General features: G+C 37.2%; 1 protein-coding gene across 1 annotated transcript in view; it reads left to right on the forward strand.

Moving 5' to 3' along the window:
- rnf213a (ring finger protein 213a) overlaps positions 1-12,439 on the forward strand; it is a 211,417-nt gene that overhangs the window by 133,572 nt on the left and 65,406 nt on the right. The window contains exon 40 of the mRNA XM_063030522.1: positions 2,128-2,306. Coding sequence (XP_062886592.1) covers positions 2,128-2,306 — 179 coding nt within the window. The remainder of the gene's footprint in view (positions 1-2,127; positions 2,307-12,439) is intronic.

A 12,439-nucleotide genomic window follows, 5' to 3' on the forward strand; every position in this document is an offset into this window, starting at 1 on the left:
TAGACAGCCTATATAAAGTAGAAATAATGTATGTACAATGTAGTATCACTTACCGGAATTGGGAAAACAGCGCCGAGCACACTGATGATGGTGTGTTAGACTGAGTCATCGCAGGCTGAGTGGTGCAGTGGCCCCCACCCTCCAGGCCGCCGACCCGATATATTGCCGCAAAGCATGCAGCGGTAGCCGGGAGGCACACAGCACATAGTTAAGAAAAAAGCCGAAATAAACATGCTAATTAATTAGGTGCTGCCCGGCACGTAAATGTCAGTGCAGATCAGAGGCGATTGCCGATTGCATTGCCTCTGATCTGGGCCGACAGTTATGTGCTAGGCAGCACCTAATTAATTAGCATGTTTTTTTCAGCTTTTTTTTCAAAGATGTGCTGTGTGCCTCCCGACTACCGCTGCGTTCTTTGCAAATTGGTACAGTATCTGTCCGGGGCCCGGGTGTTGGGGTGGTGGGACACGGGGGTGTTATCTCACCGCCGATCAGGGCAGGCAGCTCATCTTCTCCTATGACTGCCCGCCTCGATGTCGAAGGTCGAGGTACGTCGTCTGCTATGGCTGATGTGGAAGGCTTGCTTGACTGCTGAGCCTCGCACATTTTTCTATCATACAGTTGCAAGCACTCAAACCATCCTGCAAATATCCCCTAAACCTACGTACTCTTTCAAAATTAAAGTCGTACTTTATCATTGCAGCGAAAATCTCATGCATTTGCTTCACTTTCTGCATTCGGTTGCATTCGGTTTCGATTGTTATCCTTTCCTCTTCCAATTGCATCAGCTCTTCATCTATCAATTCTTGGTCATGGGATGCCAAAACCTCTTCAACATCATCTTCGTCAACTTCCACAAGTCAAATTCACGCTGCCCTGGCTTCGTTCACCACGATCGAAACGCTTAATTATGTCTAGTTTCACACTAAGTGTAACACCCTTACTCTTTCAGGCTTTTCCGACACCTTAGAACTCATCTTGCTAACGGCTGCTCAATGCAACGTGTTTAAGCAATGCCATTCCGAATCCGGGGCAGAGCGGCTGCTCGGGGCGTGCGCTGCCTTTCTTCGTAACAGTGAAAACACCATCTGAAAGCGAAAACAGGGTACTAATGTAGGTCTTTCGTAACAGTGAGGTTTCGTAAAGTGAACGTTAGAAAAGCAGGGGAAACCTATATAATTCAGTGATTTGTATGAGAGAACTAAATATAACATCTCCAAGTTTGTGGTCAACTGAAAGAGGGTGTTGGGGGTTGGAGGGTGATGGGCAAACAGATGGAGAAAAATATGAGCTGTAAGAAGGATATAGAGTGGCTCCAGGGTGATTTAGCCAAGTTGGGTGAGAGGGCACATGACTGGCAGATGCAGTTTAACAGGGATAAATGTGAAATCATTTGCTTTTTTTCTAAAATCAAAAAAGTAGTTTTGCTGGATGAAGATGTATTAGGGAAAAATGGTCATACAATGAGACCCAGGTGTCCTTTTATACCAATCAGAAAGCAACAATTTGAGCGCAGCAAATAGTTTAGTAAGCTAACACTTACACTAGGCTTTGTAGCGAGAGGAGCAAAGACACCTCGATGCCTAGCTACTGGTCCTTGTTGAGATCTAGGTGGAATTTTGCATGCTAGTTTGGTCTTGCCATGGGCAAGTTTTACTAGATTGAACCTTAGGATAGCAGGACTGAAGTTGAGGTACAGCTGGATTGATTACGGCTATGTTCACTGGAGTTTAGAATAATGGGAGTGGATGTCATAGAAACATGTAAAATTAAATGAAAAAGATTGAACAATCTTGAAACAGGGAGGTTGTTTCTGATGACTGGAGTGTCCAAGGACTGTGGAATTCTCTACCACAGAAGACATTAGAAGACAAGTCATTGGATCAGGCTTGAAGAACTGAGTATCTACACATAGCTACAGTAGCTATTTCTGTTTGTTTTCTGTGCTTCATACACATTTTGATTGGTGCATGGCTAATTTAATAAAACTTCCAGTGGCCCCAGCATGTATTTTGATAGGTAGATATTGCATGCTTAATGGTTTACACAGCATTTGTTTGAGACCGTTTAATTTCTTTTCACCTATTTGAAAATGGTTAGACTATTAATCTTTGTAATTTAATGCAGGTCATAGATATTTATGCAGCAGCTGCCTGTATTGAAATGCTGGAAGTTGAACGCACTAAGTTATCGAATCAGAGGTGGCTTCAGATGGTGAACACTCTACAAATGCCCATTGAGCTAGTCTGTGCAGAAGTCTTAGCACATGGTGAAGGAAGTAAATTTGCTCTTGCAAATGATGTCCGGTAAGAATTTTATGTATTATTTTTGTATTTCTGAAAATGCATAGCTTTTTTTTAAACAAAAGAAAATTACTAAGTAAATTAAAGATTGTAATCAATGCATGCTAGGGTTTTGGATTAAGATTAAATATGATTTGATGTTATCAGTGTCATAAAAATTACTGAGTAGTAAACTTTGTTCTAGTATCATAATGAGCAATTTCCTCCTATCAACTTGTACCTTATCGACCAGATCATACTTCTTTTCACTTCATGAGGCAGTTGATACTCTGGTTCCTGTTCTCAATTTTATAATTTTCTCTCAAAACTAGATTAACCTTCTCATCTTATTTCCTTTGCCTCACTTTTTAAAAAACTTATAATTTGCAATTATAAGTGATATCATTGGTTCCTTCCTTACTTTTTCTATGTTCCATCTTTCAAATACTCTGAAGCATTTCTTCAAAATACTTTTATTGAATAGCTTCTGTGCACCTCCCTGTGAACTACTTTGTTCGCCATTTTTAAAAAGGGATGTAGGCAAAAGACAGCAACTATAGGCCAGTTAGCTTAACATCTGTAGTCGGGAAAATGCTTGAAGCTGTCATTAAGGAAGAAATAGTGAAGCATTTAGAAAGCAGTGGTTCCATTAGACAGATGCAGCATGGAGTCAGAAAGGGCAGGTCCTGTTTTACTTACTTACTGGAGTTCTTTGAGGACATAATGAGTGCAGCAGATAGTGGGGAACAGGTAGATGTTGTATACTTGGATTTCCAGAAGGAGTATAAATGAGTGTTTCTCTGGTTTGCAGTCTGTGGTGAGTATGGTGCCACAGGGGTAGGTGCTGGGTCTGCAGCTGTTTACCATTTACATTGATGATTTGGAAGAGGGGAACTGAGTGTAGCGTAGCAAAATTTGCTGATGACACTAAACTGAGTGGAAAAGCAAATTGTACAGAGGATGTGGAGACTCTGCAGAGGAATATAGATAGGTTAAGTGAGTGGGCCAAGGTCTGGCAGATGGAATACAACGTTGGTAAATGCGAGATCATGCACTTTGGAAGGAATAATAGAAGAGCAGATTATTACTTAAATGGTGAAAGATTGCAGCATGATGTTGTGCAGAGGGACTTGGGAGTGCTTGTGCATGAATCCTAAAAAGTTGGCTTGCAGGTATGTGACGGGATCCTGAATTATCCCTATGAACTGTGCTTTTAAAAAGGGAGAGGGAGAGTTGCTCAACACAAGCCCCTTGTATTAAGAGAGAGAGAGAGAGGCGAAGACTGCTTTGAGATGGTGTTATGGTTTCTCTGCAGCATGTTTACACTTTTACAAGGACACCGCCAGCTTCTGTGTTCCTACAGAGAGAGAAGGGAGGAGCTACTTGATGGACAGTTGGTGTTCAGCATGGTGAGATAAATGGGTCAGCTGATAGACACAGAGATACATGGTTTTAGACACTGGATGAGCTTTGTGTGCCCACAGAAAGGTCAGGTGAATCGATTGGTGACTCTCGCAGTGTGGGAAAGGTGTGACCGGTGGGAAGTTATTCGTGTGCCAACCCTCACCTGGGTTGATAACTCACCCACAGAAGACGGTCTTCTTTTTTGTGGTCACATTTGGTGACTTTAAAGGAAGAGGAGAGGGGAGAGGAAGGTTTGAAATAGAAGAAACCTAGTGACAAAGAGGTCACTGTTTGGACTCTCTCTCTCTAAGTAGCCCGTGAGGGTGAGTCTGAGTTCCATTCGAATACAAAGCTGTAACTGTCACGTAGTTAATCCACAGGAGTGAGTTCTCTGGTGAGTGGAGTACCTTTGTGAATACCACTTGTGTGTTACCCTTGTTTGGGTGTGGTAGTTCACTGAAGAAAAGCACCCCTGTGGCAAATCACTGTTGGAGTTATTTTGTATGTCGTGGGACCGGATAAGTGGCTATCACGTTGTGTGTTTGGGGTTGGTTCCCTTGAAGAGGGTCCCCTTAGTGATAAGCTACTGTTGGTGATAATCCATATGTGGATTCTGTTTGAGTATCCTGTGGACACCACTTTGGAAAGACTCGTAGCTGAATTAGAGTGTGGTATCACTTGTGTTGAAAGGATATTCGTTGAAGATCACTGTCGGTGATACTTCATGTGTGGAGTGAAACAACTTCGGAGATAAAACCTACTACTATTGTTATTTTGTATTGCTGTCGTGGAATCTGTGGAATATCGACGTAATTGCCTTCTCTCGACATTTACCCTGGATTACAAATATCTCTCTCTCATCCCCTATTCTGTGGATGAACTGAACTTTCATTCTTTACCATCTCAAGACTCTAAGCCTTGTTTCCCCCAAAATCAATAGTTTGGGAGTTATATTTGTGTGTGTGTGTGTGTGTGTGTGTATGTATATATATATGTGTGTGTGTGTGTGTATATATATATATGTGTGTGTGTGTGTGTGTGTGTGTGTGTATATATATATATATATATATATATATGTGTGTGTGTATATATATATATATGTGTGTGTGTGTGTGTATATATATGTGTGTGTGTGTGTGTGTGTGTGTATATATATGTGTGTGTGTGTGTGTGTGTGTGTATATATATGTGTGTGTGTGTGTGTGTGTGTATATGTAACAGTGCTAACTTGTTTGATTTATCCAGTTATATATGATTGTATTATGTAGTTACTAATAAAAATAGATTATGTTAACACCAATACCAGACTCTAGCTTTTTTCCATTTCTGCTGGTTCTTTAACCCGTCACAGGGTACGTGACAGGTACAACAGGCCATTGAGAAGGCAGACGGAATGTTGGCCTTCATTGCTAGAGGGATTGAATTCAAGAGCATGCTGCAACTGTACAAGGTACTGGCGAGGCCAAACCTGGAGAACTGTGTGCAGTTCTGGTCTCCATACTTGAGGAAGGATATATCGGCTTTGGAGGCAGTGCAGAGGAGGTTCACCAGGTTGATTCCAAGGATGAAGGGGTTAAACTATGAGGAGAGATTGAGGCGCCTGGGTCTATACTCTCTGGAGTTCAAAAGAATGAAAGGGGATTTTATAGAAACGTACAAAATTTTGAAAGGGATAGATGAGATAGAAGTAGGGAAGTTGTTTCCGTTGGTAGGTGAGACTAGAACAAGGGGACATTGCCTCAAGATTCAGGGGAGAAGATTTAGGATGGAGATGAGGAAACTGTTTTTCCCAGAGAGTGGTGAATCTGTGGAATTCTCTGCCCAGGGAAGCAGTTGATGCTTTTTCACTAAATATTAAGAAAACATTAGATAGGTTTTTACATAGTAAGGGAATTAAGGGTTATGGGGAAAAGGCAGGTAGATGGAGCTGAATTTACGGATAGATCAGCCATGATCTTATTGAACGGTAGGGCAGGCTCAATGGGCGGGATGGCCTACTCCTGCTCCTATTTCTTATGTTTTCCAAAATAGTAACTTAACAAATCTGATGGAGAAGAAACGGAAGAAAAACACCCAGGAAATACTCTGTAATGAAGGGCACAGATTAGAGTGAACTTGATCAAGTGCTAGTCAAAATACTCATAGAATTCATCATAAAGGAAATTCAACTGATAGCATATTAAAGACTAGTCTAGATTATAGTAAGCTTTAAATGGAGACTGTTAAGAAAAGTCCAAGATGCAGTATATTCAGAGGTCCGTAGTGGGAAGAAGTAATTAAGGATGATGGAAACAACTTGAGCATCAGTGAAGGCAAGAAATTCATTGTTTTACTTTGGTGCCTAATGAAGCAAAAATATCCCAATTCTATGAGATGATGTAGTTACCAGAAGAGTGAACAACATTCCTTATAACTTTTTTTAATAGACCAACCATTGCTCTGAGCAGGAAATTTTTGCACAGCCTGAAAATTGCACGGTATTTTAAATCAATATTATACAAAAGAAAATTAAGGCTGCACAGCAAGAAAAGGCTATCTGTGCAGAAGCATTTCAGTCCCACATTGGAAACGCACCTGCACAGCTCAGAGGAAGCAGTGACTGTGAATCTTAATTTATCCCTGAATATCTCAAAACTGCATGGCATGGGTGGGGCGGGGGGGAGCTACTCTGTACCATATGAAGAATTTGTGATGGAAAGTTCTTTTTGAGGTTTATTGCGTTTTAAAAAGTTTTTTTTTCAATTTTTGGAAAAAAGAAAGCAGGGAAAAAAGAACCCCTATTAACTAAAACAAAAAAAAACCCTACTAACAAAAAAAACATTGGGAGCACAACCCTGGAGCTATACGCCATACAAGCGTCCATAAAAGAAAAATATCAATCTGCCAACCAAATCCAATTACACAATCAGAAGGGGACCATCTTAATGAACTCAAATCAAATGATAGTTGCGGGCAAAAGAACCCCAGCTTTTCTCGAAGTCAAATTGAGGATCAAAAGTTCAACAACTAATTTTCTCCAAACTAAGACATAACATCACCTGAGAGAACCATTGTATCAAAGTGGGAGCAGAGGCATCTTTCCATTTCAATAAAATAGCCCTTCTGACCAATAATGTAACAAATGCTTATTACATATTGGTCTGATATAGAAATACCATGAATATATTGAGGGATTATACTGAGCAAAACTGTCAATTTTATTAGATTGTAAATTAATTGTTAAAACTTTAGAAATTGTAGAGAAAATAGATTTCCAAAACTGTTTCAGTACAGAACACAACCAAAGCATATATGTCAATGTAGCTGTCTCAGTTTTACATCTATCACACTGACTATCAACATTAGGAAATATTTTAGACAGTCTCTCCTTTGTCAAATAGTAATGATGTACAATTTAAAATTGAATTAAAGAGTGACTGGCAGAAATCAAAGAAGAGTTAACCAACTTCAAAATTCACAACCAGTCCTCTGTTATCAAGGTCATGTTAAGCTCTCTTTCCCAATCTTGCTTAATCTTAAGTGAAGGATAATTGTACTGTTGTAATAGTAAATTGTAAATTTTCCCAATAAAACCTTTCACTAAAGGATTCATTTTTAAAATGTCTAACAGGTCAGAATCCTGTATATGTGGAAAATTACATAAATATTCTTGTAAGAAATGTCTGACCTGAAGATATTGCAGGAAATATGAGTATAAGAGAGAGTATTTAGAAACTAATTTCTCAAAAGATATCAATCAACCTTCTTGGAACAGATCCATGAAGGACTCCTTTATTCCTCCAAAGAAAAAAGTTAGAATCACTTGAAGGTTTAAATAAATAATTTTGATAAATTAAACTAAGGTTAAATTTTTTGAGATTAAAAAAATTACGAAACTGGTACCAAATTCATAATGACTGCTTAATCATAGGATATAAATTTAGATTAGAAATTTTGGCCAGTTGTACAGGTGAAGAAGCTCCTAATAACAAAGTTAAGTGTTGGACACGTGGCCAAGCGGTTAAGGCATTCATCTAGTTACCTCAAGGTCGCTAGTTCAAGCCTCAGCTGTGGCAGTGTGTTTGTGCCCTTGAGCAAGGCACTTAATCACACATTGCTCTAGTCTGTGCGAGGAGTGGCGCCCCACACAGACTTCCAATCGGCGCCTTGTAAGGCATGAAAATGCCCAACGCAAGCCTCTCATGGTCTGAGTTGACGTCCCCCCCCCCAAGTAAAATTGTTTCATAGCTTTCAATTCCAAATCAACCCAAGGTGGTCGTTCATTTTTATCAGCCCAATATAACCAAGAACACACACAATGTATATTAACAGCCCAATAATGCATTCTTAAATTAGGCAGAGCAAGACCTCCATCCTTTTTTAATTTTTGTAAATGATATTTTCCAATTCTTTGTCTTTTATTATTCCAAACAAAAGATGAAATAATAGAATCAACCTGATCAAAAAACTTATTAGTTAAAAAAAAATAGGAATACTTTGAAATACCCGCTAACAAAAGTATAAGTGGATTCCATCTACAAAATAATGCTTCATAAAATCCACTAAAGGAACCAAATTAGCTCTATAAAGGTCTCTGTAATTTTTAGTGATGATACATAATACCTAAGTTTTTATGAGTCCGTAACTTTAAAAGGAATGTCATCATATATAGAAGCAGAATCATTTAGAGGAAATAATTCACTTTTATAAAAGGTTAGTTTATATCCCGGAAACTTTCCAAATTAATTTAATAATTTCAATAAACTAGGAATGAATTCTTCAGGATTCGAAACATAAACTAAGAGATCATCAGCATAAAGGGAGATCTTATGAATAGTCCAATTTATAGAAATTCCATGGATATCTTTAGCTTCACGAAGTGCAATGGCCAAGGGTTCCAACGCCAAATTAAATAATGGGACTTAATGGACATCCTTGTCTCGTACCCCATGAAAGTCGAGAAAAAGGAGATCTGCAATTATTAGTAATAACAGTAGCAATAGGGCTTTTAATGTATCATTCTAATCCACTTATTAAAATTAGTACCAAAGTTGAATTTCTCTTAAACGTTAAATAAGTATTTCCATTCAACTCTACCAAATGCCTTTTCAGCATCAAGAGAAACAGCACATTGGGGAGTCTTAGAAAAGGATGAGTATATAATATTTAACAGTCTCTGAGTATTAGAGAAGGAATAATGACCTTTTACAAAACCTGTTTGGTCCCGAAATAATTTTAGCTAGAATATTATCCAGTTGATTCGCCATTATTTTTGAAAGAATTTTAGCATCCGCATTTAATAATGAAATAGGTCTATATGAAGCACAGTCAGTAGGGTCTTTATCTTTCTTTAGAATTAAAGAAATAGAAGCTTCATAAAATGTGGGAGGTAACTCTCCTAACAAAAAAGAATCTTTAAGCGTTTCCAGCATATATGGAGAAAGCAATTTTTCAAATTTTTTATAAAATCCTACAGAAAAACCATCCAATCCAGGGGCTTTACCAGATTGCATTGAAAGAATAGCTTTCTGAATTTCTTTTTCAGTAATAGGAGTATCAAGAGTTTGTTGATCTTCAACAGATATTCTAGGAAAATCAATCTTTAGTAAAAAGGCATTCATTTTAGAAGAATCAGCTGGAAACTGAGATTTATAAATTTCAATGGAAAAGTCTTGAAAAATTTTATTAATATCTTCATAATTACAAGCTAAACTACCGTCTCCCTTACGAATTTTTAAAATTTGTCTTTTAGCTTTAGCTGCCTCTAATTGGGATGCTAATAGCTTATTATTTTTATCTCCAAACACACAAAATTGACTTTTCAATTTAAGCAAATTTCTTTCAATAGGATAAGTTAATAGTAAATTATATTGTGATTGAAGTTCAACCCTTTGTTTAAATAAATCAACGTTAGGAGAGATTGCATAAATATTATCCAAGTCTTTAGTTTGTTTTGAAATCTTATCTAACTCTACTTTTGTCTGTTTCTTAAGCTTAGCTAAATAGGAGATTATCTGATCTCGCAAATATGCTTTAAATGTATCCCATATAATCAATTTCGACACATCTCCCGTATTGTTAAAAAGAAAAACATCTTTTATCTGAGTCTCAATAGATTTGACAAAGTCCAAACTTTGTAATAAATTTTCTGGAAAGTGCCAAGGCAAGTTTGCAATACCGACATCATTCAATTCAAAAGCTAAGTTTAAAGGCGCATGATCCGAAACAACGATAGCGTCATATTCACACTTCTGGACTTTGGACAAAGATCAGAGATCAGCTATAAAATAATCGATTCTCGAATGTTTTTTGTGAACATGTGAATAAAAAGGATAATCTCTGTCATTAGGATGTAGATGTCTCCAGATTTCGATCAAATCATAATCAATTAAAAAAGAGTTAATAAGTGATGCTGAACAACTTGGAAACCGCTGATTGGTTGAACTCTTGTCAATCTAAGGATTTAAACAACAGTTAAAATCACCACCCATTAACAACATATATTCATTTAAATCTGGCAATAAATCAAATACGTTTTTAAAAAAAGGATCATCTACATTAGGTCCATATAGATTAACCAGAACAATTTTTCTATTACAAATTGTTCCTTTGACAATTAAAAATCTACCATTAGTATCTGACACAATGTCTTGTTGGATAAATAAAATATTAGATTTAATAAAAATAGATACTCCCTTTGTTTTATTTTGACAAGTGGCATGATATATAATATGACCATATAACATATAACAATTTGAAGGCCCTCCCACATTCAATAAATGATATTGAAGGCCCATCCACATTTTAAAAAATCTGATCACCGGTTCTGATATGTGTTTCTTGAGCGAAAATTATATTGGGTTGGAATCAATTAATAATTTTAAGTCTTTTTCTTAATAGGGTGATTCCAGCCATGTACATTCCAACTAATAACATTTATCTGTTTAACTACCATAAAATATTTTTTTAACACATAAATACACGCATACCAACGCGTGCTAATCAAAAATGGCGGTGATAAGTATAACCATATAGAAAACACGCATGCTCTGGAACTTTGTAATAGGAAAAAATAGAATAAGAAAAAACTGAAAAAAATGGAATTAATCCTACAATGAAACCTATAGTTCAAAACTAGCCCCAATCCTCCCACCATCCCAAAAGCTAGAAATCCGGCAAAGAAAAAGAAAAGGCCAGAATGAGTCCCCATAGAAAAAGAAAAAAGAAACAGAACTCTGCGAGCTGCTCAATTTAATTAGTGATTTTAAAAGTTTTCCTTAATTCCGCCCCTCCCCCCCCCCATTTACAAAAAAAACACGGGACGGTCCTAAAATAGGAAAGCCCTGCAGAGGAAAAAAAATGTTTATGCTTAATCATTAAAGATAAACTGGGGAATGCAAAAACAATCTCCAAAGACGTCAAAACAATAAAATTAAACCTAAACAAAAAGACAAATGTCTATATAATCTCTAATGAAGAAAAATCGGCACCATTATCCCTTTGACTTACTGCCCAATAACAAAAAACTGTTTTTAGAAGAAAAACTGAGACTAATTATCTATTTACTAAGCACTCCTCGCTATATATATGTCTTTATAAACTATGAAAGCTATCACTTAATGAAGAAAAGGAAGGATAAAAACAAATAATCAAACCAGTTAACAATCTGTCTGCTGTGTTAACTCACTCAGTATATCAAAAAGATTTCGGAGAAGTCATTCATCAGTCAAATCAAGAAGTTCACATCTTCTTTAAATGGCCTATCGATCAAAGGACATCTTCAACATATCAGAAATATTCAAAGCTTGTTTTCTTTCAGAAAATTATTCAGCAGACCTAATATCATTCAAACCTCGGCCACCTCCAAAATAGAATTAACATAGTTCAATGCCGCTTTGGGATCCAAAAAAAACGTGGAGTCGAATCTTTAGGAAATAATTTTAATCGGGCTGGATAGCAAAGTGATGGGAATAATCCCTTATCATGGGCTATCTTCATGCTGGAACAAATTTGAACCGCTGTTCCATAACTTCCTGTGGATAGTCTTCATAAAAACGAATCTTGGACCCCTTGAATTTAAAAACTCTGTGTTTCCTTACATATTTTATGATTTGGTCTTTAACTTTAAAACGAAGAAAGCTGACCAAAACTGACCTTGGTTTATTCGGATCTTGAGATTTCGAAGTGAAAATTCTGTGTGCTCTTTCAATATCGGGAGGTTGAGGTAAAATATCTGGAAACTGAGATTGAAGCAAATTAGCAAAATAGTCCAATAAATCCCCACTCTCAGATCCTTCCTCCAGCCCAACAATTCAAATGTTATTCCGACGAGATCTTGCTTCCAGATCGATAGTCTTGCATTGAGACTGTTCCAAGCAGGCTGAAATATCCACTATCTGATGCTTCGACTCTTTAAGTTCAGAATTCAAGGAAATAATACTTTTCTCTAAGAAATGAAAACTCTGTCGAAACGACTTCATCTCAGAAGTGTTATTATCTATTTTCTTGTCGAGAGCCATCAACGCATGTTCTAAACACTCAGCCCAGACAGGCATATCTTTTGATTTTTCTTTCGAAGTTTTTCCCTTTCCATTGCTGGATTCAGAAAGCTGCTTTCCACTTCTTAAGGATTGTGACATAATCACAACTATTCCCCTCTAAGATCCGACAAATAGAAGTTAAAAATTCAGAGTTTAAACTGGGGAAAAGGAAGAATTAAAAGCAGCCACACAAATTGTGTGTTATTCCATTAGGCAGCAGGAGGAAGTCCTCGG

Source organism: Mobula hypostoma, chromosome 22, assembly GCF_963921235.1.
Source record: "Mobula hypostoma chromosome 22, sMobHyp1.1, whole genome shotgun sequence".
Classification (NCBI taxonomy): domain Eukaryota; kingdom Metazoa; phylum Chordata; class Chondrichthyes; order Myliobatiformes; family Myliobatidae; genus Mobula; species Mobula hypostoma.